The sequence below is a fragment of the Chamaea fasciata genome, unplaced genomic scaffold (assembly GCF_029207755.1).
Source record: "Chamaea fasciata isolate MVZ Bird 193981 ecotype frontalis unplaced genomic scaffold, bChaFas1.0.hap1 SCAF_1, whole genome shotgun sequence".
Taxonomy (NCBI): Eukaryota; Metazoa; Chordata; class Aves; order Passeriformes; family Sylviidae; genus Chamaea; species Chamaea fasciata.
Window position 1 is genome coordinate 18,177,141 of NW_027094086.1, and position 24,327 is coordinate 18,201,467.

The window sequence follows — 24,327 nt, forward strand, 5'->3', positions numbered from 1 at the left end:
TATTGACGTTTAATTGATCTATTAATAATTTTTTTATGGTTTTCATTCTTGATTCTAACTTAAACAGAATAAACTGCAATAGCTGTCCAGGGAAAGAGATACAGTTCTACTGGGTAGTTTTCTTACCACCTCGTGATCAATCCACATTTACATGGTTTTCAATGTCTAAACTGAAACAAACATTCTCAGATGGGCAGTGACAGCAATGAGTGTTGTGTCTGTACTTAATGGAATAAAAAACACAAACCAACTTGTCAGACACACCACGGTGTCAAGCTCAATTACCTAAATAAACAGAGGCAATGGTTAATTTTACTTGCTGCTCACTTTTTAAAAACTGCTTCACTGTTGATTTTTGCAGTCTCTTTCTGGGAGGATTACATCTGCCTAGTTTAAAGTTTCACTTCCAAACACCATGTCCAAAACCTAAAAGCTTGCTACAGAAAAAATGAACAAATTAGGGAAAAGATCCTTCCTTCTCTGGGGAAAATTAGCCTGGACCCTAAGAGGAATATTATATAAGCAAGCCTCATCTATGAGATAAGCAGCACAAACAAGCTGTGGCCTGCCATGATGGAAGCCCACCAGAAACTTCCCATGTGAGCAGTCACTGTAAATGTGTCATTCTCCACTGCCTTGAGGTAGATGCCTACATGCCACCCAAATGTCATGAGGAACCATATTATCAAATACACATTGAAAGCAATTAAAATACACAGGGATGATGAGAAAAACAGTTTTGCACAACAGTCTTATTTTTTTAAACACAATCTAACAACTATCATTGTTTTTGGCCATGCAAAAGTGCAGCAGATTTTGTCACCTTCTACAAAGCAGAGACTTAGTGGATGTCTGCTGACTCACTCAAGCTGAAAAGGTGGCTCGTCCTTCCTCCAGCCACCCCTTTGACTTGGATAAAGAGTCTCCCATCTGGAACTGTTTTCCTGAAGTGATTTCACCCCATGCTGTTTCACACACGCGCACAAAAAAGGCCCAGGGACTGTGAGACCCAAACTGCAGTTGCCACATCACTGTAACAGATCTTTCCACCTCCAGGTCATTCAGCATGGATCACATCCAACCTCAGATACTCTGTCAAGCACCCACAAAGGATTTGAGCAGACTGAGTCCAAGGCAAAGGCTCACACGCTGACCTTTAGGTGTGTACTGGTTCACTCAATGCACTGAAGCCAATAATGTGCAAAACCTTCACAGAGCAAGGATCACTCTGGCAAACTGATCATCTCTACCCTCGCCTCCACCAGTCCCAAACGAAAACAGATCTGCAAGATTCTCCAGCTGTAGAGATGCCAATGGGAGGAAAGTAAAGCAGAGGACAGGACAGTCCTTAGTGGGAGTAAGATCCTGTGGGAAGACTCAGGGCAAAGTGCAGTCGCAGCAGCAGCTGGGCAGAGCTCAGGTGCTGTGCTGGGTCTCCAAGCACACGGCCCTGAGCACCAGTTCTGCAGGCTCTGGGCTAAGCCAGGCCAGGCTTATTTAGTCCTTTCCACCACGACTGCTCAGCTCAGGGATCCCAAGTGCAGATGAATGGCATGTTCTTTGCCACATGCCAGTGGTAACCCTACTATGGCATTGGGTTGAACAGGCCTATGTGCTTCTCCAGCCTTTTTTCCTTCCTGATAAGCATTGAAAGGATTGCACTGCTTTGTACAGGGGACTTCCTCATCACAGGGGAAAATAAATTCACCTATGGAGTGCACAGATAAAGGTTTTTCATTTCACATCTAGCAGCTGAAAAACAACTTTACCAGGTGATGTTGGTGGGGTTGATTTCTTTTCAGAGAAGGAAGAAAAAAAAGAAGGGAATATGCATACCCTCATCGGAGAATGACGTGGACATGGAAGCATTTGCCCACAAAGCCACAGAGAAGAATGTCTTTGGCCTTAAGACAGAACAACAGCACCTCTGCAGCAAAGTCCACAAGTAAATTTTCTCCATTTCTACAGTACCAGATACCAACTCATTAAGAAAGTCTTAACAAACTTCTCTAATAAGGTGTACTAAAAATCACTCCTTGATGTATTTTCCAGAAAGGGTACCTCTGTAGCATGTTTTTACTCTTAAATATGCAAACAGGAGAAATATTTAGCATGTTATTAATCTACATATATGAATTTGTGATTTCCATTTGCAAGCTCAATAAGTCACTGTATTTTTTTAATCATTTAACAAGTTTATTTCTACAAATTATGGCTTAGAAGCAGGTACTGTACATACAAAAATCTGAGGAGACTGATGTGCAGCACATCATTTCTTTATGTTGTTTATGTGGATAAGGTATTCATTTCAGGGGTATTCATGACACTTCTTATAGCAGCAATAAATAGGCATTTTACTTTTCATAAAATGTTATTTTATATAGCACGTAATCAATACAAAATTAACTTTTAACAGCACTAGAGTAACATAACCCACAGGTCATTACAGGTTGAGTGTGGTATTGGAAAATTTTGTATTAGATCTCTGTGCCAAGCTAAGACTGAGTGATTTGCAGAGTCTCCAACATGTCTTCCACTGCCTTCAAAGAGTATTTAGTTTCTTTCTTACTGCGACCTGCAAACTAAACAGGAAAGAAAGGACTGTTATTTATAAATATATAATAGAAATACCAATAATTAACTCTATTTACTACAAACTCAGAAGCACAAAACTAAACCTCAGAATTTTTACCAGAATACAAGCTGTATCACCTTCTTCTATGAAGCAGAGAAAAAATACTTTCTGTTAAAGAAAGACAGAAAAAATTCTACTTTTCAAAATTCACTATAAAATAATCCAGACAACATATAATCGTATTTTATGGTTCAAAGTAACTATGAGGATTGACATTGTACTTGATTGTAGCCTATTATTAAAACAGCCATTTTGGAGCACATTTGAAATAAAGTCTGTCTTGATAAGAAAGAAAGATACAGCTTAATAAATACTAGTAATGGCTTTAGAAAGGAAGGGGTAGAAAGACAGGAAATGCTGACCATCCCATGTTGAAATCAAAAGGGTTTTTCTAATGATACTGACAATCCCCATCACTCATCAGCCATATCTAACAGAGGGGATTCATTGAGCAGGTTGGTCTTTAGTCAAATGAAACTCCTAACAATTTTTAACACACCTGCACTAGAAAGTTTTGCATTTCAGGTTGGGAGGGGTGGTAAAGAAATTACAGTAACTAAAACATGCTTCCAGTAAAACAGCCTATACTCTACTTAAATGTTAACATCTAAACACTCAATAAATTTTCAATCTGAAGTTTTTTTTTTCAAATACTACTGGTGTCTCGCATAGTTAGTCCTTGATTTATAATGTGTCCCTTCTCTCTTGTAATTAACTTAATTTAGCAAACTCTTCATGACCTGTTAAGAAAGATTAAGTCATCAAACTCAGGTAATATCACACCAGCAACAAGCTGCAGGACCTGTTAACCTGCTTTTGACCCCCAGGCTACAATCTAGCATTGTGATTCCCAATCAGCACTGAGTTTTTTAAAAAATAGTTTTGGCACAGTAAATGATAAACCATTTCAAATCAAACAGTTAGGAGAAATTCTGTTACTGTGACAACACTTGGCAGCTTAGAGATGTATTGAAAACACCATGTTTTCATATTTTATATTTCCACATGATGAACTGGTGTACAAGGTTTTGATTCCAGCAGTACACATAAATCCATCCTTCAGGTTGTGCAGCTTCCATAGTGACAGGCAACAGTCAACTTCAGAAGAAAATACAAGATTTCTTAACACCTTCCAAGGTGAAAGCAGCAACTTTTGCTTAATCTGATTGAATAAAATAGCCTTTCTTTGTTTACATTAAACAGGCACTTAGAAATTCCAAATCCTTTCACAAAAACAAGCAAGTTTAAAAAACACAAGTCAAAAGTTTCAAGTGAAAAATTGTTTCAAACTCAAAGCATCCAGAAATTTAAATAAAAAGCAAGGAAGCCTAAATATACTGTGGTCAAAAAACACACTTGGCAAGACACACAGGAAGCACACAGAGAAAAACTTCAAAGTGAGAAAAAAATTACTTATTCTTGTCATGGACACTGGAAGAAAAATTGACATATGACATTAGTTTTAAAAAATGCTACTTGCTAATTTCAAGAGTGGTTGCCTTCATGATACTGACATGTAGTTTAAGCTGAACAAATAAAACCAAACTCTGCATCGTAACAACCAGAAGCACACTTGGAAATGTAATCACTTCAAATTTGCCCTGACGAACAATTATTTTGTCTATTCAGCCATTACACAGCAATTTGACTGATTGAGCTGGAATCCATTTCTTAAATCATGATTTAATTTTCTGTTTCCCAAATGGTTAGTAACAAAATCACCTCTCTCCAGCCATAAATAACATGTAGATTGCTAACACAGAAGAGTTCAGCAATATACCCAAGAAGCATGTATCTGGAAAATTACTATGAGTAGGATCACATTAAAGATTTGTGTGAGCATTAATCAAACTTGCCTGCCTCTGCTGAAATGCTTCTACCAGAGGACATGCTAAACCAATTACCTAATTGAAGAGCTCCAGGTAGCCTTACTTTGTTACAGTGTTAAAGTAACTGTGACTCATGTCCTCAGTAAGAACAGACAGTTCTTCTCAGGGTCTGCACATATGGAATGATCCAGTTTTCCAGTCATAAGGGAAAAGCAAGCCTAATTCTTAGACTAAGGAGTACTTCACTAACTTCTGAAATAAAAGATTAAAATTAAATTTTATTTGGGTCCTTTTTCCACCCAGTCAATTAAATTTAAGAAGCCTGGAGCATAATGACTTTTCTTTTTTTTTTTCAGAGGATGTGTTAGCAGCCAGGAATTCCAGCTCCCTACAGCAGCCCTAGCTACAAAACCTTTCTGTCTTCCTGAAGAAGTTCACATTTCTCCTAGATTAGACACAGATGAGAAGTACTAATCAGCACAGATGGTTACATATGTAACATCAAAATAGGTATATTAAGTAGCTGGAGCGTCAAATATCTGTGCATTTCAGAATTTTTTAAACTATTCTTCATCACCATGTTTTCCTGTAAAGACAGAGCTGCACAGTCTAACCAACATTGCTGAAATAAGGTTTTCTTTCTATACTCAAACACTGCTTTCCATAGATGACAATAAACTAAGAAGTTCTGATTTCATAGAAGAATGCAAAGAAAAAGCAAAAATCAAGTGCCGAAGCACACTGCTTGAATGACAGAATAAGGTGAAAGAGGGGGACCAGTAAAAATATTTCAAGTAAATTGCATATAAAAAAAAAATTTAAAAAGTAATTAAAAAGCAACTATAGGCAGTCATTTGAAAAAATAAAGGCAGTTTTTCAAAATCACTGAGCAAACTCCTGGTAATTCAAGTTCAAATCCAAACTGGAAATGGGGAAAGATCTCACTGCAAGGCAATTGCTCAAAAGTAACATTTTGCATTAATAACTTGGAATTTAAAGTCACAAATTCATATAATTTGTATAGACATCCAAATCAGGATTCTAAATTCATCCTGCTCTCTAAAACATGACCACCAGAAAAATTTCATTTAGCAGTATGAGAATGTCCAACCAATAAAACAAGTCAATGTCAAACACAAAAAGCTTTTAAAGCTCTTACTGCACTTTACAGGTGGATAATGCATGGAGAATGGGGAGATTTATAGAGATTATATAAATATCCAGCTTAAAACCTGTCTAGACATACCCTACCACTAAGGCAGGAACACTGTAAGGGCTTTCCCTGGCACAAGTGACCAAGGTTTCATCCTCAGGTCCAAATGGTGACAATCTCCAACTGCTCAGCTCACCGAGGGAGCAACAAATCAACACTGACTCACAGGGGGAACTGCCACCTCCTGCATCACCTAACACCACTGGGCTGGATGTTCTGAGTCTCTGACACAGACACTGGAGGAGCCAAACGCTTCTGCAGCCCTGTAACAAGGTCAGGAGGGTTGGGCTGGGGATGTCCTGCCCAGCTGTGCTCACTAAAGCTTCTTGTGGTTCCTCTGGGAAGAAGAATGGGGGTATTTACCCCACTTACTTGCCACATCCTGGCTCAAGCTTGAACACTTTCATTTTCTCAAGAGATGAATTTCCCCTAAGATTCTAATCACACACAGTTCTTCACCTTATGTCCCAAACAGCTAGCAAGAGCAGCCAAAGTGGGATGGATATATATATACATATATATATATATATACACACACACACACACACACACAAATCTATACGTGTATGTATGTATGTATGCATGTTAGTTGTGTTAACATGGCCTGTTCTGGTAAGCATCAACCAAAACTGCTTAATGTAGGATCCAGAAGAATTCCAAAGAAACAGTAATAAAAATTTCAAACTAAAAGAAAAAAAAAACAACACCCCCCAACCCCTAAACTCCCTGCACTTAAAAATGTCCCCAGCATCACACCACTCCCAATAAAATTCATGTTTTATTAGAGACATTATGATGTCAACAGAAAGCCATGTGGAGAAAAAAAAGCAAAAGGTAAAAACCAACAAAACAAACAGGTGTGCTTTATCTGAAAGTGAATCAGTTAACTGGAAACTCTCATAATTCAACATCCATTATGTTTAGAACCAGGAGATACCTACTTTCAGGTCTTCTAGGCGATTCCACAGCCATAGCCAACACTGGTTTTAAATTTCCACCCTGTTACACCCTGAAAGTGCATCCCAGAAGTGCTAACAAGTCTCTACCAGTACTTTGAACTCCAGTCACAACATTAACTTAAAACATGTGCAAATCCACTCTAATCTAAGCAGTTCGTTTTACAAAGATGTAAAACACAGAATACTGGTTTTCAATAAAATTTCGCACATCTTTTAAAACCAGTTATTTTCTGTCAATTATGAATCCATGGTGTATTCCATTCTTTGACAGTTTTTTCTAAGTGTTTGGTTGTTTTGGTTGAATTTGTGTTAGGGGTTTTGTGTTGGTTTTTCTTCTTTGCTGTTGTTTTTGTGTGTGGGGCTGTTGTTTCTTGGGAGTTTTTTGGTTTTGTTTGGTTTTTTATTTGGTTTTAATCCTGCAATACTTGAGTTTTCCATCTGTGCTGTGCTTACAGGAATGTCAGGCATACTTCAAGTAAAAAGAAGCCCTGGTTATTTACAAAACACCAGGCAAAGTAGTTAATTCACAAACACCTTACCATCATGAGCAGGTAAATGGTTTATTAATGAAAAGCAGAGCAATTTAAAGAGCAGAAGAGAAATAAACTTTAGGCATGTAAGTATAAAATGCTTCATTATGTCCCCAGAGATACAGTGCTCTTCATTGTACAGTAAAAATCTACAGGGCCAATTAGGAGAAATGGAAAATACCTCTAAGTTGGAATATATCAAAAACACATCAGCAACAAGAAGCTGCACGCTTGGCAAGGAACTGAAATGCAGTATGTATTAAGAAAACTGCATTGGCTGTAAAAGGAAAATCTAATTTAATTCCATAATAGATGATACTTGTAAAAAGGCCATTTGGTAGTATTAACTTCAAAATAGCAGCAACAAGAAAAAATTAAATATTGGGTTCCAGTACTGAAATATTGTAGAGAGAAAGGAGTGTTGCATGTATACAAAGTCTCTGCATTTAATATCAATACTTTTGCTCAAAATAAAAAAAAAAGTTGTGGGGACTATAGGACAGTATGATGTTGATGTCCAGGATTACTTATATATAACTTTGATGGGCAGATCATTAAGAATAGCTGTAAGGGACTCAAATAGACATAATATATTTGGGATACACAGACAGCAGAGCCTATGAGTTAAAACATGTTTTCAATTATAGTTATAGAAAGAAATAGAGGCTTATAATACAACAGGAAATACAAAAGTTTAATCAATTTTTCAAAAAGTTGAAAAGACTCCCAATGACTTCAGCAAACTTTGATTATGGCCTACAAAGTCTACATTTTCACAACTCAGTGAGCCTTTTTCTACAAAACTACACAAAACGAACTTCAGTCGCAAATACTCAGGCAATTAAATATGATTTTGAAAAGTTAGAGTAAACTCAAGGAAAACAACTGGAATTTTCGTTTGTTTTTTAGTAAAACAGAAGTGGATAACAAAGTCACTCTAAGAATTAAGACATACCAAGTTTTACCAAAATAGCTGTAGAACCAGGTCCTGAAGGTCGATTACAGTAATGTACATTCAGTTAATGTTAGTAGGGAAAATCTGTTTAAAGCTATTAAGTAAATGACAGTAATTAATAACAGTAAAATATCAACCCTATATTAATTAAGGTTTCCAGGAAATCAAACAGAAGCAGAATGTAAAAAATCCAAGCAGATTATGCTGATTTATATGTCATATTTAACCTTTTGAACAGCAGTGGATAAAAGTGCAGAAAAGAACAATAGTACATGTTAAGAATATCATAAAGCAATGAAGTACTAACCTGGTATGCTCGGTTTATTTGGTTTGCTGCCCAGCTGGCATATTTCATATTATCTTTTTTCATTTTTGCACTTGCTTTAGGATTGGAAGCAATATGACTGGCAGACTAGGAATACAATAAAATAAAAACAAAACCCAGAGTAATTATAAAATTTATGTGCATGAAATAAGCTGAGAACTTTGAGCATCCTTACAGTCCAAGCCCCGTGTGCAGTGATAGTGGAAAAAGACAAAAAAAAAAATTCAAAACTACTGGCAAACAGCATCCAGATAAGAATCAGCTAGACTTTTAAAATTATTGTTTTTTCTCTTTAAAGCTATATTAGACTTCAGTTCAGTTCTGTACCGAGTTAAGAACCAAACCTGGACGTGTTAACTAATCCAATTTGCTTTTCCTACAGTGAGAGTTAGGAATTAGTTTTCCATATTCAATTTGTCCCCACAGACAATATAAAACACATCACCTGTATGTCCAAACAGCCATTAAAAACATGACATTTTTCCCTGTAGCATCAGAAAACACATTTTAAAAGCAGGTAAGACTCTACATAAAATATGCCCACCCTCACTTGAAAGGAGAAAAAAATATTACTCAAGAATCAAAGAGAGTTTTTTTACTTATATAAATAAATCCACTATGCAAGGAATCACAAGTTACTGTGCTGGTGCTTTTCAGCAGTTCATCATCCTCTAGAAATGAGCACATCTTTAAATCCTTTTTCAAGGAGTTACCTTCCTGTGACAATAACTCTAATTCTTTTGAAAATACAGACAAGACTGAAAGGTTAAGAGCACTTCAGTAAGGAGTAGTTACTTGCATAAAATTATCCATACTCCAAAAGTGTGTAAAATACTCCATGTTTTAAAAGTGTTAATAATCTGAGTTATTAAGTTAAAAATCGGGGGGAAAAAAAAACAGCAAATGGCAAAGGATAATATACATGCATAAACATATTCAGAATGATAACATGGAAAATCTGCAATCATGCTTACCATGTAAAGTCCAAATAGAGCTCTCATATTTCTGTTGTTAAGTTTCAGTGCTTGTGCAAAATACTTTCTTGACAGCTCAAGGTTTTCAAGCCCCCCCTGAGTGTATTTAACCTGTAAAAATGGTAAGCTCCTGAAACTTGCATGTTGTTCATACCTCAGGCATTCACTCTGAAGCAATGACATTATAAAAATTCACTCCAAGTTTGTTTCACATGACATTTCAAATCAGGTGATGCCTATCCAAAGGCCAAATACTGGCCTGGGAGAAATCCAAGTTCTTTGCAACATATATATTTAAAAACACTTAACTATAGGAGAAAAAAACCTCCAACATTAATTTAATTAATGCATTGCTACAAAATTAAAAAGTGATTATTTTTCACCTATAAATACCTGAAACCTTGGGATTATCCCTTATGAAAAGAAGCACAAACTATAAATTCTGAGTACTAGAAATCCATACTGACACTATGTTCCCACAGCATGCATGAAAACAGTTCACAAAACTACACAATGCCCTTCGTTATGTATTCAAATAGCACACAAAGTTTAGAGGATTACTCCATTGTTTTTCCACTCGTTTTTCCAGATATTACATCAACAAAAAGAGGGATAAATTCTAGAAGATATGCTTTGAAGTGTATGAGAAAGCTACTTAGGTTTTCAAGTTTTAATGTCAATTTTATCCATGTTAACTAAACAAATAAAATCCATTCTAAGCAGTTAACAGTAAAATTTAGGAAAAAAAAATCTGAAAAAAAGGATGAATTCAAATGGCTAAAACCTTGAGCTACAACTTCTAACTTTACTTCTAGTTTTCACCTCTCATTCACTAGTGCTCCCTCAGGCAGAATTTGGTATGTGGATTCCAAGATCCGAGTCCGCAGTAACAGGCTATATAACCTCCTGGGCAGCATTGTTGTAGAAAAGTTTAACTTCTCATGCACTTAATTTGAAAAGTGCATAAAAACTTCAACAAGAAGAGTTCATTTAAAATTAGCTTTTATCTTCAACAAAGATAATACAACATTCCTGTACTCTTATGCATAGCTTAGTCACACTGTGATTGAGTCACTGAGTAAGAAACCAGTTTTCAGAACGTGTTCAGTTCTATGAGATATTAGCATTCACTGTGAACTCTTTTAAATCTCCTAGGGAAAAATTAAAGAAACCATTTTCACCACTTCTGCAACATAAAACCAGAAAATGTAATCAAACAATTGATTTTTTCTGAAATACCTACCTCAGCATATTGTTGACAATATAAGTGGTTGTGTGGATTAGTCATCATAAGCTCCTCTAAGCAGAAGGCTGCCTTTGCATAGCTGAAGGAATACAAAAAACAGTGATAAAATGAAACACGAGTATGCAGATCTTTGCTTCATTTTTTTCACAGCACAATGAAAGTCTTACTTTTCCCCCATAAAATCACATGATTCACAATTAATAAAAGACGTTTAATTTTAAAATGATGCTCAGAACCAAGTTACTATTTTTACATCATAGACAGGGGAAAAATACACAAAATCTAATGGTCTAGGTATAAATGGAAAAGCTCATAAAAGCTCATAAATAAACTAATCTCTTATTAACAAGAGATTTCTTATCAGCAAGAGTGATGAGTAGAAACAGGTATTAGGTACTGTAAGACACAGAACTGAGACTACAAAAAAATTTTTTTTTTCCTAAGAAAAATCAGTTACCTGAGGATTCATAAATGCAGCTACTGATCACAGCATTTACACTGTCAATTAGCTTTACCTACCAACAGCCAATCACAGAACTGAGATTAAAAAAACATAGAACAGTTTTAAAATTTAAACAGTTCAAATCTATGTATGAAAATAGCATCACACCTCTCCAAATAGGCAAATTCTTATCATTTCAAAAGGCTAGTCCTTGAGTTTTTTAGTGAAAGCTTTCAGAAAGAATGAAGTCAAGCTCAAAATACAGGTTTATTGAGAAGAAACTTAGCTTTGTAATCTTTCAAATAATAGAACTGTCTGCAGAACATCATCTACAGATATGTGATAGCACTATCGCACAGTTTGTGTGACACGATTCCAAAATTCAGAAATGCAAGGCTTATAATGACAGTGTGGATAGATATTTAATATCACAGTAAAAGCAATTTAGCAATTATGAGACCATATTAAACCGCATTATCTTTAAAATCTTGTATCCTAAAATAAATAACGTTGTGGTTTTCTCCAGTGCATGTTATGGTAGTCATGTATCTATATAATTTATTAATCTGGAGATAAAAGGGCAGCCACCTCATTCTCCACAAGCAGAAGCCAGAGTCCTCACTGCAGAACAGGGTAGAACCGAGGACTGTGTAAACCTTGTACCTCAATGTGTGTTTATGAACAACAATGAGAGCATGCTGATTTCACAAGCCCTATGACTTGTGACCCTGATAAAACATATAAGCTGATGAATTGCCTTCTTTTTTAAAACTTAACTTTTAGTTGCCTTTAGCCAATTTTCCCTATTATCAAAATAAAAATAATGATGCTCATGGAAGTATAGTGAGGACAGTGAATTCTTTCAATGAACTGAAATTCTACATATTGCTTTTTATTGGAATTAGAGACCAAAACAAATAGAAGCAAAAGCAATTTCTTCCTTGAGTTTTATTGCACAACTTCATAATAAAGATTACAGCAAAAAAAAACCCAATAATGGAATACGTATGTTTGCACCACTCTATAATTCACTTCGTACTGACAGATGTGACAAGCTTAAATATCTTTCTAGCCAATTTTTTTTTAGTAGCTAATTTCTTGGACAAGTGGCTAGTAGATTTCCCCAAAGAAATGGAAATCTGGGTATCAAAATTCTAGTTTATTCCTGAAGTCATCATTTAAAAGAGTTTAATAACTATTTTCTTTGAGAATGGTGTGCAAGGAGAGGTAACTGGGGAACAATTTTTTCCTCACAGTGAGAATGGCTATTTCTTCCTCGACAATTTGATTCTCTTACCACCCTCTGAAAAGGAAAGAAGGAAACAATGTGATATAATTCAGGCTGGGCTGAAGAACCAAAGAAAGAGGGGGAAAAAAGATACGCCTTTGGGTGGAGGTTTGAATTAATGCTGTGATATTAGAAAACTTGCACTAAGGCCTTGAGCTAATCCTCTCACACTGGGATTTCCTCCTGTCACTACAGCAATAAAAAAAGCTAACAAAAACATTAAATATCCAATAAGCAAGTTACTACAACATTCAACATTCTTGATTGCTTTGGGTTTTGTACCCAGGCAACCAAATGCCTCCCACTCTGAATCCATGTTTTGCTTTGTGGGGTTTTTTTTAAAGGTTACTACAAGTTCTGGGAGAGGTAAGCTAAAAGAAAATTGGAATATTGGTTGCTGTGATGAATTGATTTTAGAAGTAAAGAATTTAACATCTCTAACAAGGACAATATATAACTTGAACAAAAAATGATGGGAAATAAGTGCTGTTCTCTGCTGCACTAAAACCACTTCTTTTAAACATCAGGTTTTTAAAAATTACTAAAACATACAGGTAATTAGGTAAACTCTTCTTGTTTGAAAAACAAATGCCTTCTTAAAGTATTTGGTAGCCAAATAAGCTTGGTAATTACTTCCAGTTAAGGCCTAGTATATTGGAAATGAGAGAGCATACTTCATAATACTAGCCCTTAAAAAAAAATCATTGAGGTTTTTGACTTACACAGAGTGGGTTTCAAATGAACAGTTTTTATATGGACTTAGCAAACAACTTACTCATGTTCATTGATGTAAAGTTCTGCAAGTTCATGCCAAGCTTCTTGGTCACCAACAAATCTGTATAGAGAATACAAGAGAGGGAAAAAGGAAAAAAAGAAAGAATGTGCAAGGGATTCTGTAAATGACGAGCACTGAAGCAAAAGCGCAAATTAAATGCAAATTCCACTTTAATTAAAAAGATTTATCAGAATAGCAAAACACAATCCGTATTCTTGTAAGACACTCACTGTTCCAGATACTCATTCAGCTCTCGGATGGCCTCAAGATTTTTCCCCTGGGCTTTTCGAATGGCAATCTTACGCTTTCTTGCTGCCTATGGGTTGACATTAATAAAGGATTAGGCTTCATAATTCCCTGGGTTTTTGTAAGGAAAGCAATTTTACTGTGCAAATTATTATCTCAATACCAGTGGAATTCCACTGCAGAGACACTGCTAAGTTGAGGTTTATAAACATACCCTATGACATCCCACTGAGAGACTGAAAACCTCTTCTTACAATCACATTATGTATGCTTTTCTTTGGAGGCACAAACTGTACGCATTATTTCATTCAAATAAATGACTGTCCAGATTCTGATAATTACAAAACAGCAGGGGATGCTAATCTCCTGCCATTCCAACAACCCCCACCTTGTCATTCACAAGATCCATGACTGTACAGGAGAAATGGTGACTGAGTCCTAGAGAACCCCACAGAAGCATCTGTATAAGCATGGCTTTCAGCCATTATAAAATATTCTTGTTGGAGTGCTGAACGATACCTTTAACTAATGCTAAATACAAACCAATTTTCCTAAACAAGTCTCTCATCATTCCTGGAGCACAAAGTAGGCACTGCAATGTAAAGGGAATACAAAATAGCCATTTAAATGGCAAAAACTGAGTAGTTACGTGGGTAGAAAATGTATTTCAACTTAAACAATATAGAAATGAGTTATAATAATTATAATTATTTAAATTTTGGAGTTCATAAAAGGTGTCAGAGACCAGAAGGAGGAAAGATATACAGGCTTGTAATAGCTGATTATTCCATACTTTAATCCAATATTCCAGCTTCTGAATGAGGCTGGTTACAGTTTTCAGGCCTGTAGGTGTTGTCAGTCCTACAGATTATTGTGAGCTGGAAGGGACCCACAAGGATCACATCAAGTCCAACCTTTGAAAGAATGGTCCATACAGAGATAGAACTTGTGCCCCAGGTGTTATCAGCACCATGCCCAAACCAACTGAATATCAACATACACTTTGAGGTGTGATTCAAAACAAAGGAACTTTCCCAGATGGGAGCAAACAGTACATCTCAGCCAGCCTGAAAGTCATCAGAGCAGAAATCTGACAGAATGGAAGGCGAATACAATTCCAGCATAACATAACTCAAAAAAGGAATGCCATCAGCCTCCTTCCTTGCCTCTAATCCCTGTGCTCATGGGTGACCACAGCCACCGTGGTCAGATGTGAGACAACAAACGGTCTGGTGCTTGTGACGTCTACACCCTCCTGCATGCCATTTCTCCAGGAGATAATATTAATGACAAAAAATATAAAGCACACTTCTCTGGTAATTAAGTCCCACTGTTTATCCCCTTCATAGCTCTCATCCTATTTTGTATCTTAGAAAGAGTTTATACAGCCGGGCATCACCTTTCAGAAGCCTTGACAGAACAACTCTTGAACAAAATCCTTAGCAATTTTAATCTTTGAATTTCACAAGCTCTGAAATTAATTTCGTCATGATGTACCCTAAGTTCACAGTCACATGTACCCTGCAAGAGTTCTTGTATATTTATAGCATTTTAAACATACCTACTCTCCTAAATAATTTTTTATCCTTTAATCCATTTGAACAAATCAATTGCTTCCAAAACAAGACAGCAATAAATTAGTTCAAGCACCAAAACAGAAAAGCTAGAAATGCTTTTGACATTAAGTTCATTCTTTCTAATTCATCCCCTTTATCTCCCTCAAAACCACATATTTAATAGAAATTCAGTGAAAACAACTCAAGTGAGCAAAAAAAAATTCACCCTTCTGATTAAACATAGGACACAGGCAGAAAGAAGCATCATCAGGGACAAATTTAGAACACAAGCAGTGTGGTTTCCACTGCTTCTTTGTCAAACTGCAACCTGTGAAGTTACATACATCATCCTGTTTCTACTGGGAGACATCTGGCTAAAAGCCGTAACTGGAAATTTTAACTGCTGACACATTTATCACTGTAACAATAACACACTCCCTATTTTATTTCAGTTATTTTAAAAATAAAGATAACAGCATAATTAAACTTATTTTCTTTAAGTTCAAAAAGAACTTCCCACATGCTTCTCATGCTGCTATAATAAACAAGACCACAAAATAACAATCAAAAAACCTCAACCAAAACCATTGTCTGCTGTCACATTTTATGTGGTTCTCAAGGCGTTTGTAAAGCAGGTCACCCCCTTCTATGGTGGGAACACCAGGGCAGCGTTAACCCACTACCCAGAGCTGACATTATCCACAGCCCAGTGACCTGCCCACTGAGCCTGAAACATGAAAAGAGAGAAAATGGGGATAACAGCCTGCACAGCCACAGGAATGCATCAAGCCATTACAGCCTAGGAAGACAGAAGGAGTTTTGCAGGTAACAGACCATGGACTTTATATATGTAGCTTTTCAAACGTAGCTCTTGGATTAACAACTGGGTAATTTTCAAAACTTAAAGAAATCAAGAGCCTGATTAAAGTAGACCCTTGAGAACTAAAATAATCCATTAAATATATAAAATGAATCAACGCATATGACAACTTAATTTGCAATTGCAAACAAGAACAGTCTGTGTAAGTCACTCTCCTCTCTGCTTCTAATGCAACTCCTTCAACTGCATCCAAGTCAGTCCTCCAAGAGTCTGGAAAAAGATTTTTTCCATGGCTGCTTTACTTCTTAATCACAGCACTCCCAAGTAACAGAAATCACCACTGCCTCAAGACATTAATTAATGAAAAGCTACAACTATTTCTAGTCACAAACAGAAGTTGATGTTTACCTATAGCAAGCATGTAATCTAATGCAACCAAATAACAAGGACAAGAGCAATAGACATAATTAACATATTCTGGCGGTAGAACTTAGGAATTACATAAATTGCATATACATTTGACAGAATCTATCTGCTGCACCAAACCCATGAAATTTCTTCAAAATTACACTTCTACAACTTTTAAAACTTCCTTTTTTTTTATCCACCTTCCTCATCACCAAAAATACAGCAGCATCTGGGCTTGGAATCTGCACTCTCTTCACCCTCAAAAATGCTGGGAGATAAGTTTATTTACAGAGAACTCCAAGTTTACAAAAGAGAGGCTCAGCCATTCAAAACAGTGCTGACATCCTGAGGAAGAACAAAATGTTGTCCAGCAGCACAGAATTTCTGAAAGTCTTTTTAAAAGCACTGGAAAGAATTCAGTGAGGATGCAGAGGTTTTTTAAAGCAGATTCTAACTTTTTCCATCACATGAATAAAATCATAAAGCCAAGAGATATGCACAGAGGTGTTCAGTAGATCTGTGATTCATAGGAATTATATGACAGGTAGAAAAATAAAGACATGGGAACAAACTACTATTGCTTTTAATGGTATTCAGACTACTCTCCTATCTGACTTCCTATTCCTAGTTTTTCTCTGAATCATAAAGTCTTTTGGTTTTTAAATAAAAATAAAATTCAATACTTCCAGTAATCAGTATGTTAAGAAAAATACATACAAAAAAGCCTGCATTACAACCAAAACATGGGCCAGTTTGTGTGCTGTAAACTTCCTGTTTTCATTTATATTGCCCCTGATCTCACTATGGGAGTGAGCTTAAGTGCAGCTGTGTGAGCTGGGCTCACAGAGTTTCCTCAGCATCCTGAGGACAGCAGAATAACTAGCAACAATTTACACTCATAGCATCATCTTTTCTTTATTTCCATACAAATTAAACAAAATGCACAGAACCACTGCCAACACTAACAACCACTTTAGCATACAAAAATAGTTACTTGTTAAGTAAAGCCAGACTCACACCAATTCTACAGAAGCTTTACCTAGCATTTATATTGTATTTCCAATTTATTACCTGCCTTACAACCAGCTGATAAAAGAAAACCAGGCAATTTCATGTTTTATTATGTTAAAGACCCTCTTTACCAAAAACCTCACATCTCAAAATACAAATTTTTAGGGAACCTATTGCAAGATATTAAAAAACTGCAAATGCAGAGTACAAATCTGTTCAATTATTAATTTCAGGTCCACAAAGAATATTCTTGAGAACTTATTTTTAAATACAGGGACCTGAAATTATTTTGAAGTCTAAGAAGCCTACTAAAACAGTCACAAACAATTACATTAAAAAAGATTCAAAAATAACATTCAAGGGGTACATTTCAGTTCTTTACCTCACAATATTAAGACTTTCTAGAACAAGCCTCATACAAAAATTAACTCAACCTTCATTCTCCTTCCACCTTAAGCAAAAAGGAAAAGGCAAAACCTACAGTGCTGTAACAAGATCTGCAGAATTTAACCACGCAGATACTACGACACAGATTTCCCCCTCAATTTTCCAGATTTTAAAGTGAAACACTAGAATGGTTATTGGCTAATTCTGTAAATCCGTAATTCTTAATGGAAAGATATATGCATCTTAAAGAAATACTTAAAGAATCAGCATCATATGGACTAAGCTACTTCAGTATGTACAAATTCATTAAGGAGTGAACCTTTTTAAGGTATTTATTTTAAGACTAGTAATTCCCAATCTGGTATAAGAAGTGATCCCCCATTTGTCATGATTCTTTTTAATTAGCATTAAGTAGACTCAAAATGAAGTGAAGACTTGAACATTTATCAACTTCTGCATTTCATTAGTAAAACATACCAAGAGAGTCTAACATTGTTCTAAATTTCATGGCTGTAAAGAAAGTATTAGTAGGAGAATTTTCAGGGATTAAGACCTCTAGGAAAGGAACAATTTCTTATCTGAATAACTAGTACAGCATTAAACACATGATACTTTTCATCTTAAAAAGACATTTTTCTTTCTTTTTAACATTTTTGAAAATGTGTATTTGGTCTAACAGTTTGATACATTGAAACATTTTCCTTCAAATTGCAATACGCAAATCAAAACAGAAGTGTAAACAGCTACAACTAAGACACAAGGAATAAATTACATAGATGTCAAAAATAGCACATCATCAAAAACAACAACAAAAATGAATTTATTCTTACCAGAATTCAGACTTTTTTCTAAGTTAGTCATGCAAGACAGTTAAATCTTGCAAACCTATGCAGGCACAGAGCTACTGGATTGAAGCTGCTCCTTTCAGGATAACGTCAAAGCAAAACATAACTTTTTGTATCCAATAAACAACCTATAAAGTCTAACACCAGTATAGAGCAAATTGGTAGGAGCTGTACAGGCTGAAAAGCTAAAGCCTGGAATCAGTAATTATGAAAAATGTTATATACCAACAAAAAGTAAGAACAGTTTACAGAGGAAAGTAAGGCTTCCCTTATCTATTGGAGCACCTCAAGGAGTCTCTAAAAGATCCATGTAAAAGTCATCTTTGACTTAAAAAAATAATTTCAAGAAGATGCCTTGCTGTGAAGCTGAAAGCCCTGAAGGAAACTAAAATTACCACAGTCCAATAGGGGAAGGTCTTCACATGGATAAATAAATAAGTCAAAAGATATAGAGGAAAGAGTTCTCTGCACTGAGAATCCCAGAATCACCTGTATTAAAAACTACTGCTCAGCACTCTTGGTAAGAGATCTAACAGGGAATTAATAGTGATGTAAAGTTATATGTTCATAAAGATTTATTTAAGTATAAAGAACAAAAGACAACAGCAAGGAATAGCATTCACAATAGTGAATCTTAATGAATACTTTTACCAGCACAATAAAACAACCCGTGAAATTTAATCTACATAAATGGCTGCATATAGGGTCAAACAACACTAATTTAATGTACACAAAAAACCTGTCTGAATTTGTCTGGTCAAGAGGGAGATACTGGACTTGCAATAAACAGTTCCATAAAACATCAATTCAGTGTTCAGAAACCATCTTAAAAAATCCCAAAACCCTGCCCCAAAACCCCAAACTGAAAATACTGTGATACTGGAGTTATCAGACAAGAATACACAAGAAACACATCCACGGCATCACTTTGTAAGTCTATAACGCTCTTTCATTTTTAATACTGACTGCTGTTCAGTCCTCTCATTTCTCACCCAAATATAGGAAAAAGCACAGAAATGACATGGAGAACAGCAGCAGAATTTTAAGGCACGGAATGGCAACAAGAACAGCTGCACATCAGGACTTCTTAGCTTAGAGGGAAGAAAAGTACAAAAGATCCCTAAAGTCGTGAGTATTAATAAAGTGAAAACAGAAAAATTCAGAGGCATTAAATAAAATTGTTATATTGAAGGTGTGGAAGAAGAAAAAAACCCCACAAACGGGAGATTTGCCCAATCCATTAAAAATTACAACATTTAATTTCTCAATTATGTTGTAGATGCATGCATGGCAAACTTAAGCAAGTTTAAAAATAAATCTATGCAGAAATTTTATGAAGAGCCATTAAAAACAGAGTTATCACTTCTGGCCCAGAAAAACTGCAACACAAAAATTAATAGAAACTGGCAGAACAGACCACAGCATACTGTCATTGTCCTGCTCTTATACACTTGTGGTATCTGCAATAAGTCAAAGCCAGACATAGGACAAGTCAAACGGACTTTTGCCACAACTGCAGTACAGCTGCTCTTCTGTTCTCAAATACTTAATTTCAAGAGACAAAATCTCCATCAACATTTAGAAGTGCTACAGGCACAAAACATGGGAAAAATGATGGAATGCACTCTGCTCTCCCACTTCACCGATCATGACTGAACAAGAAGCAAAAAAACCCTGCAATGGTAAATGATGCTCTGTCAAAAGCAAACCCATTGTTTTTTAGGACCACATAGTGCCAACTTACCCATCAGGTCTCATTGGGAACTAACAACTGAAGTAGCAGCTGCCATTCTTCACAACTCTCACCAACTCTATCCTGTGTCAGACAGTGCCAATCTTTTTTGATTCCCTTTAAAACTACCACTGTACACACCTATGTTTAGGTGTAGTTCTGTCTTTCCTGCCAGCATGACCAATATATTTAAGGACACATACATGTCACCTCAGAAAATTCTCCCCATCAGTACATATTTCATTTGGTGAGCAGTTTTCCCTTTTGCAACTCAGAGCATCCTGTAGATAAAGGTAAAAAGCTGCAAGATCTTCACAGGAGGTCTCTGTTGTAGGACTATCCGCAGATGGCAGGAAGAAGGAATTCTGCTGACCTGAGATATTCTAGAATACATGGTTTTATTGCATGGGTTGTGGGTAAAAAGGGCCTTGCCTTCAGCCACCAGCCTCGGCTGAAGGGAAGTCCCAGAGAGAGCGAGAGGAAGAGCAAGGCGGTATGAGTTAAGAGAGAAGGGAACCAGGTGGCAGGGGTCAGAGAGCAGGGGGAAGAGGTAAGAGTTAGGAGAGGTAGAGGTAAGAGAGGGAAGAGCCAGGAATAGAGAGCGAGGTCCTTCTTACAATGCATTATATCTCCTTTTGTGATGAATATTCTAATTTACAGTGACCAACCAATACAAGACACGAAATCTTATAGAATCTACATATAGCCTATAAGAACTACTACATTACCATACTATGCTATATTTTAAACTCTAAAAACTATTCTTTAGACTTTTCTGTTCTGCTACATTGACCTTTGGTTCCTTAGCTAGCAGAAGGGTATCATTTCATCAAAAGGGATTCTTCTTCAGCTAGCTAGGCTATTGTTTTTAGGTTATATAGTAACTAAGATTCAGTATCCTACAACTCAAAGTAAGCTTCTATTTCTATTTCGATTATAGGTTTCATATTTTCAGAATCTTGTGCTAAACAATCATTTTTATAAGGTTTCCCTGATTCATCTTCCCCAACACTCCGTTAAAAATGAATTCACAGCTACTGCAGCAGTTTTAAGGAATGATCACAGTTCAGAAGACACACAGATATCCAGCGCTCAAATTCAGTGCTCATTATCATAATCTTATTTAGGGGAGACAAAGGAGGTAGGGAAAGAAAGGTTACCTATACAGTCAAGATAGCAGTATAGCACAGAAAGAGATGAAAAATGTTCATGGTATATAACTGCTGCCTATTTACATGATACCAAGTACTAAGATTTTGCTCTGAATCCTTCTAGAATTCTGGATTCCCAGAGTTCTTCAACCACCTCCTTTGCTTCTTCTGAAATATGTCCAGCTCATCTACAAAAAGAATCACAAAGTACTAAGCCAAAGGGTAACTTCATGTGACCATATGCATACACCTGCTCCTGCCCACTCCTATAAACAACAGAGGTAATGGGAACACCATCTTACTACAAAAATTTTAAATTCTTCATTCACACAATTATATTACTGAAACCATGATGGTAATGAGACTATCCACACGTCCTAAGCTAAGGAAGCATGCAGAGTGTCTTGCATGAAAAGCTTGGTTGAAAAAGTGGCAAGAAAAACAGCTGAAGAATTATCCTAACAAAGACTCTAGATTTCCTACGGATTAGAATTAAGGCGGAACTTTGTGCCTATCTCACTTTCCCCTGGTGTTGATCAAGCGCTCTGCCATCTTCTTGATGGCTGAGCTGAATAATCAGGAGAAACTGCAGGTGCACTAGGACGACACTGCAGTGGGTTAGACACCAGTCTTGAATACATGAACTCAATTTCCTTTCTCATCAATAAGCTTCTCAGCTCTGCTGAACAGACCACCTTAACAAGAGCCTGACTGACAAAAAATATTTAGCTAACTAAAAGGTTTTCCTCCAAAGCAGAGCAGGATAAGGATTTGTCAATGAAATATATAAAGGGCAAAAACAAACAAAAATGCCCTTTCTACCAACACTACTAAAAAACCACTAACTCTCTTCTTATTTTGTTCTGAGAAACAGAATAAGCATTTCATCTGAAGATCTACAAACAAATCAATAACTGTTCAGCATCACTATAAACATTTTCAATTGGACACTACGTGAAATTTTAATTAATAAAAAGAGCCCTGTGATAGAACATACTATGCAGCCTTAATGAAAGGAATGTCAGCTTGACTTCTAACATGCTATCATTACAACCAAAATAGACAAGAGTGGAAAAGAGTCTAATTTTTACCCTATTGAAATGTATGCAAGTTATGCATTTCACAAGAGTCATATTTCATACACTCAAGTATTTAGAAAAGAGACTATTACTCAACATCTACATACTTTGAAATATGAAACAAAATCTCTGAGGTGACATTAAAACACTTTTCCATTGTCCAATGAGTCATCTTTTTCAGCAAGTAAGTGCAGAGTGAGGTAAAACTTAGAGATGATATTTTAAAAATAAGGACTATTTTGAATTCTATCCTAAGAAATTAAGTAATTACTGTTATTTTAATTTCAGCAACAAAAGCTCATACGAAAATGTAGATGTTCATTACATAATTTGAGTTCAAACTTTAGTTTTAATAATGGAAAATTTTGCTATGTGTCTAAAAGAAGTAATTTATTGCAAAAATCTTTTTCCATGCTACTTTTTGATCAGTCAATGCAAGGTATGATTTTCACATGATTTGTGTGAACAAATGTCTACATTTCACTTAAAGTACTTGCCAAAACATTTAATGTATATAAGCAACTCCATGTGTCAGCAGACCAGAAAAAATTTCTATAAAGTTAGATGAATGCCAAGACAAACTAAGCAACAGTTGCTTTTCTAAAATCTTGAAGTATTTATTTTCCTACAGCAGCCACATACGTGCATGGAAATAATTAACATGTAAATGACACAAAGAAATCTACACGTGACAATTTATCAAAGCTTTCAACTTAACTTTCACTCTTGACATGAGAGCCTTACCCAACCAATTCTGGTTATACAGCAAGGAACTTTCCTTTGCATTTAACATTCTCCAATTCTATTATCAGAACTTATGAAATCCAATCACACAACCGTTCTAATATTTACAACCTATGCTTCTAAATCTAACAAGTTTATAGATCTTTATGATTTCATTACAGAGGAAATCAGAATAAAGAAATAATCATATATTTTACTTATTTAAATATATGATTTTGTTTTGTAAAGCCATCCAACAAAGCACTCAGATGATGTTATCTACGTTGAGATAGCTGAAAAGTAAAGCTGCCAAAAATGCATACTTTGAAGATCTGTGGCCCATAAAAGTCACTGTAATATGGTGCTCCATTTCCCACTGCTGTCAGCAGAAGGTCATAAAACGTGCAACAAGGTGACCCATTCTGTGATTTCACTGCAAATGGGTTCCATATTGGTTCAACATGATTCTGAAGACTTAGTGTCTCTGAAACTCTTTGGGCCATGCACTGATAAAATCCACAATTTACTGTGGACACCTATGCATCTTGTGTTCAAAACTTCTTGAGCTCAAGCTTTTCTACTGCTTCAGGGAGAGTGAAAAAGAAGAGTGAAGAACTGAAATAGTTCCTTTTACCCTTGCACAGAATCTGTGAGTTTTATCACTGCTAACAGACAGACTTGAACCTACCACTGTTGTCCAAGTGCTTTACTTGGTATTGTTTCCAGATGTGTTGCTTCGAAAATAACTTTCTGGTGGTTTGGGGTGTTTTTTACTGTCGTTGCTTGCTTTTCTATTTGTTTTGTGGGGTTTTTTTAATGGTTTACTTAGTTTAAGGGACGGCACATGATGAATAGCCAGCTAGGGTATACCCTAGTTAATACCATTTATCTGCATTTCTGAGTTTCCCCTCCTGAATAGCAGACCACTTCAAATAAACTGACCAAGGAAAGGCAGAGGTTCTACACACACCTAGGAAGATTTATGCGAGATTGCCAAAACATCTGCAATAGCCCAAGTATTACATTACACATAAGTTTACCCAATAGACAATTCCTCAAAACCAAGTAACACTTATCCCTGTAATGATTAATAATAATTTTTTGAATTTCCAATAAATACCTATGCCATACAAAAATCTGAAACTCCACAGCTTCTTTGTATTTCAAGTTTTATCCTTGTGGGAAAAAATATCAATGA

At 36.0% G+C, this 24,327-nt stretch overlaps 1 protein-coding gene across 1 annotated transcript in view; it reads right to left on the reverse strand.

Annotated features, from left to right (window-relative positions):
* Positions 1 to 2,174: 2,174 nt before the first annotated feature.
* EMC2 (ER membrane protein complex subunit 2) overlaps positions 2,175 to 24,327 on the reverse strand; it is a 37,242-nt gene continuing 15,089 nt past the window's right edge. Inside the window, exons 6-11 of the mRNA XM_066177336.1 lie at positions 13,402 to 13,487; positions 13,172 to 13,231; positions 10,664 to 10,745; positions 9,421 to 9,531; positions 8,429 to 8,533; positions 2,175 to 2,582 (exon numbers count right to left, since the gene is read on the reverse strand). Coding sequence (XP_066033433.1) covers positions 2,496 to 2,582; positions 8,429 to 8,533; positions 9,421 to 9,531; positions 10,664 to 10,745; positions 13,172 to 13,231; positions 13,402 to 13,487 — 531 coding nt within the window. The 3' untranslated portion in view covers positions 2,175 to 2,495. The remainder of the gene's footprint in view (positions 2,583 to 8,428; positions 8,534 to 9,420; positions 9,532 to 10,663; positions 10,746 to 13,171; positions 13,232 to 13,401; positions 13,488 to 24,327) is intronic.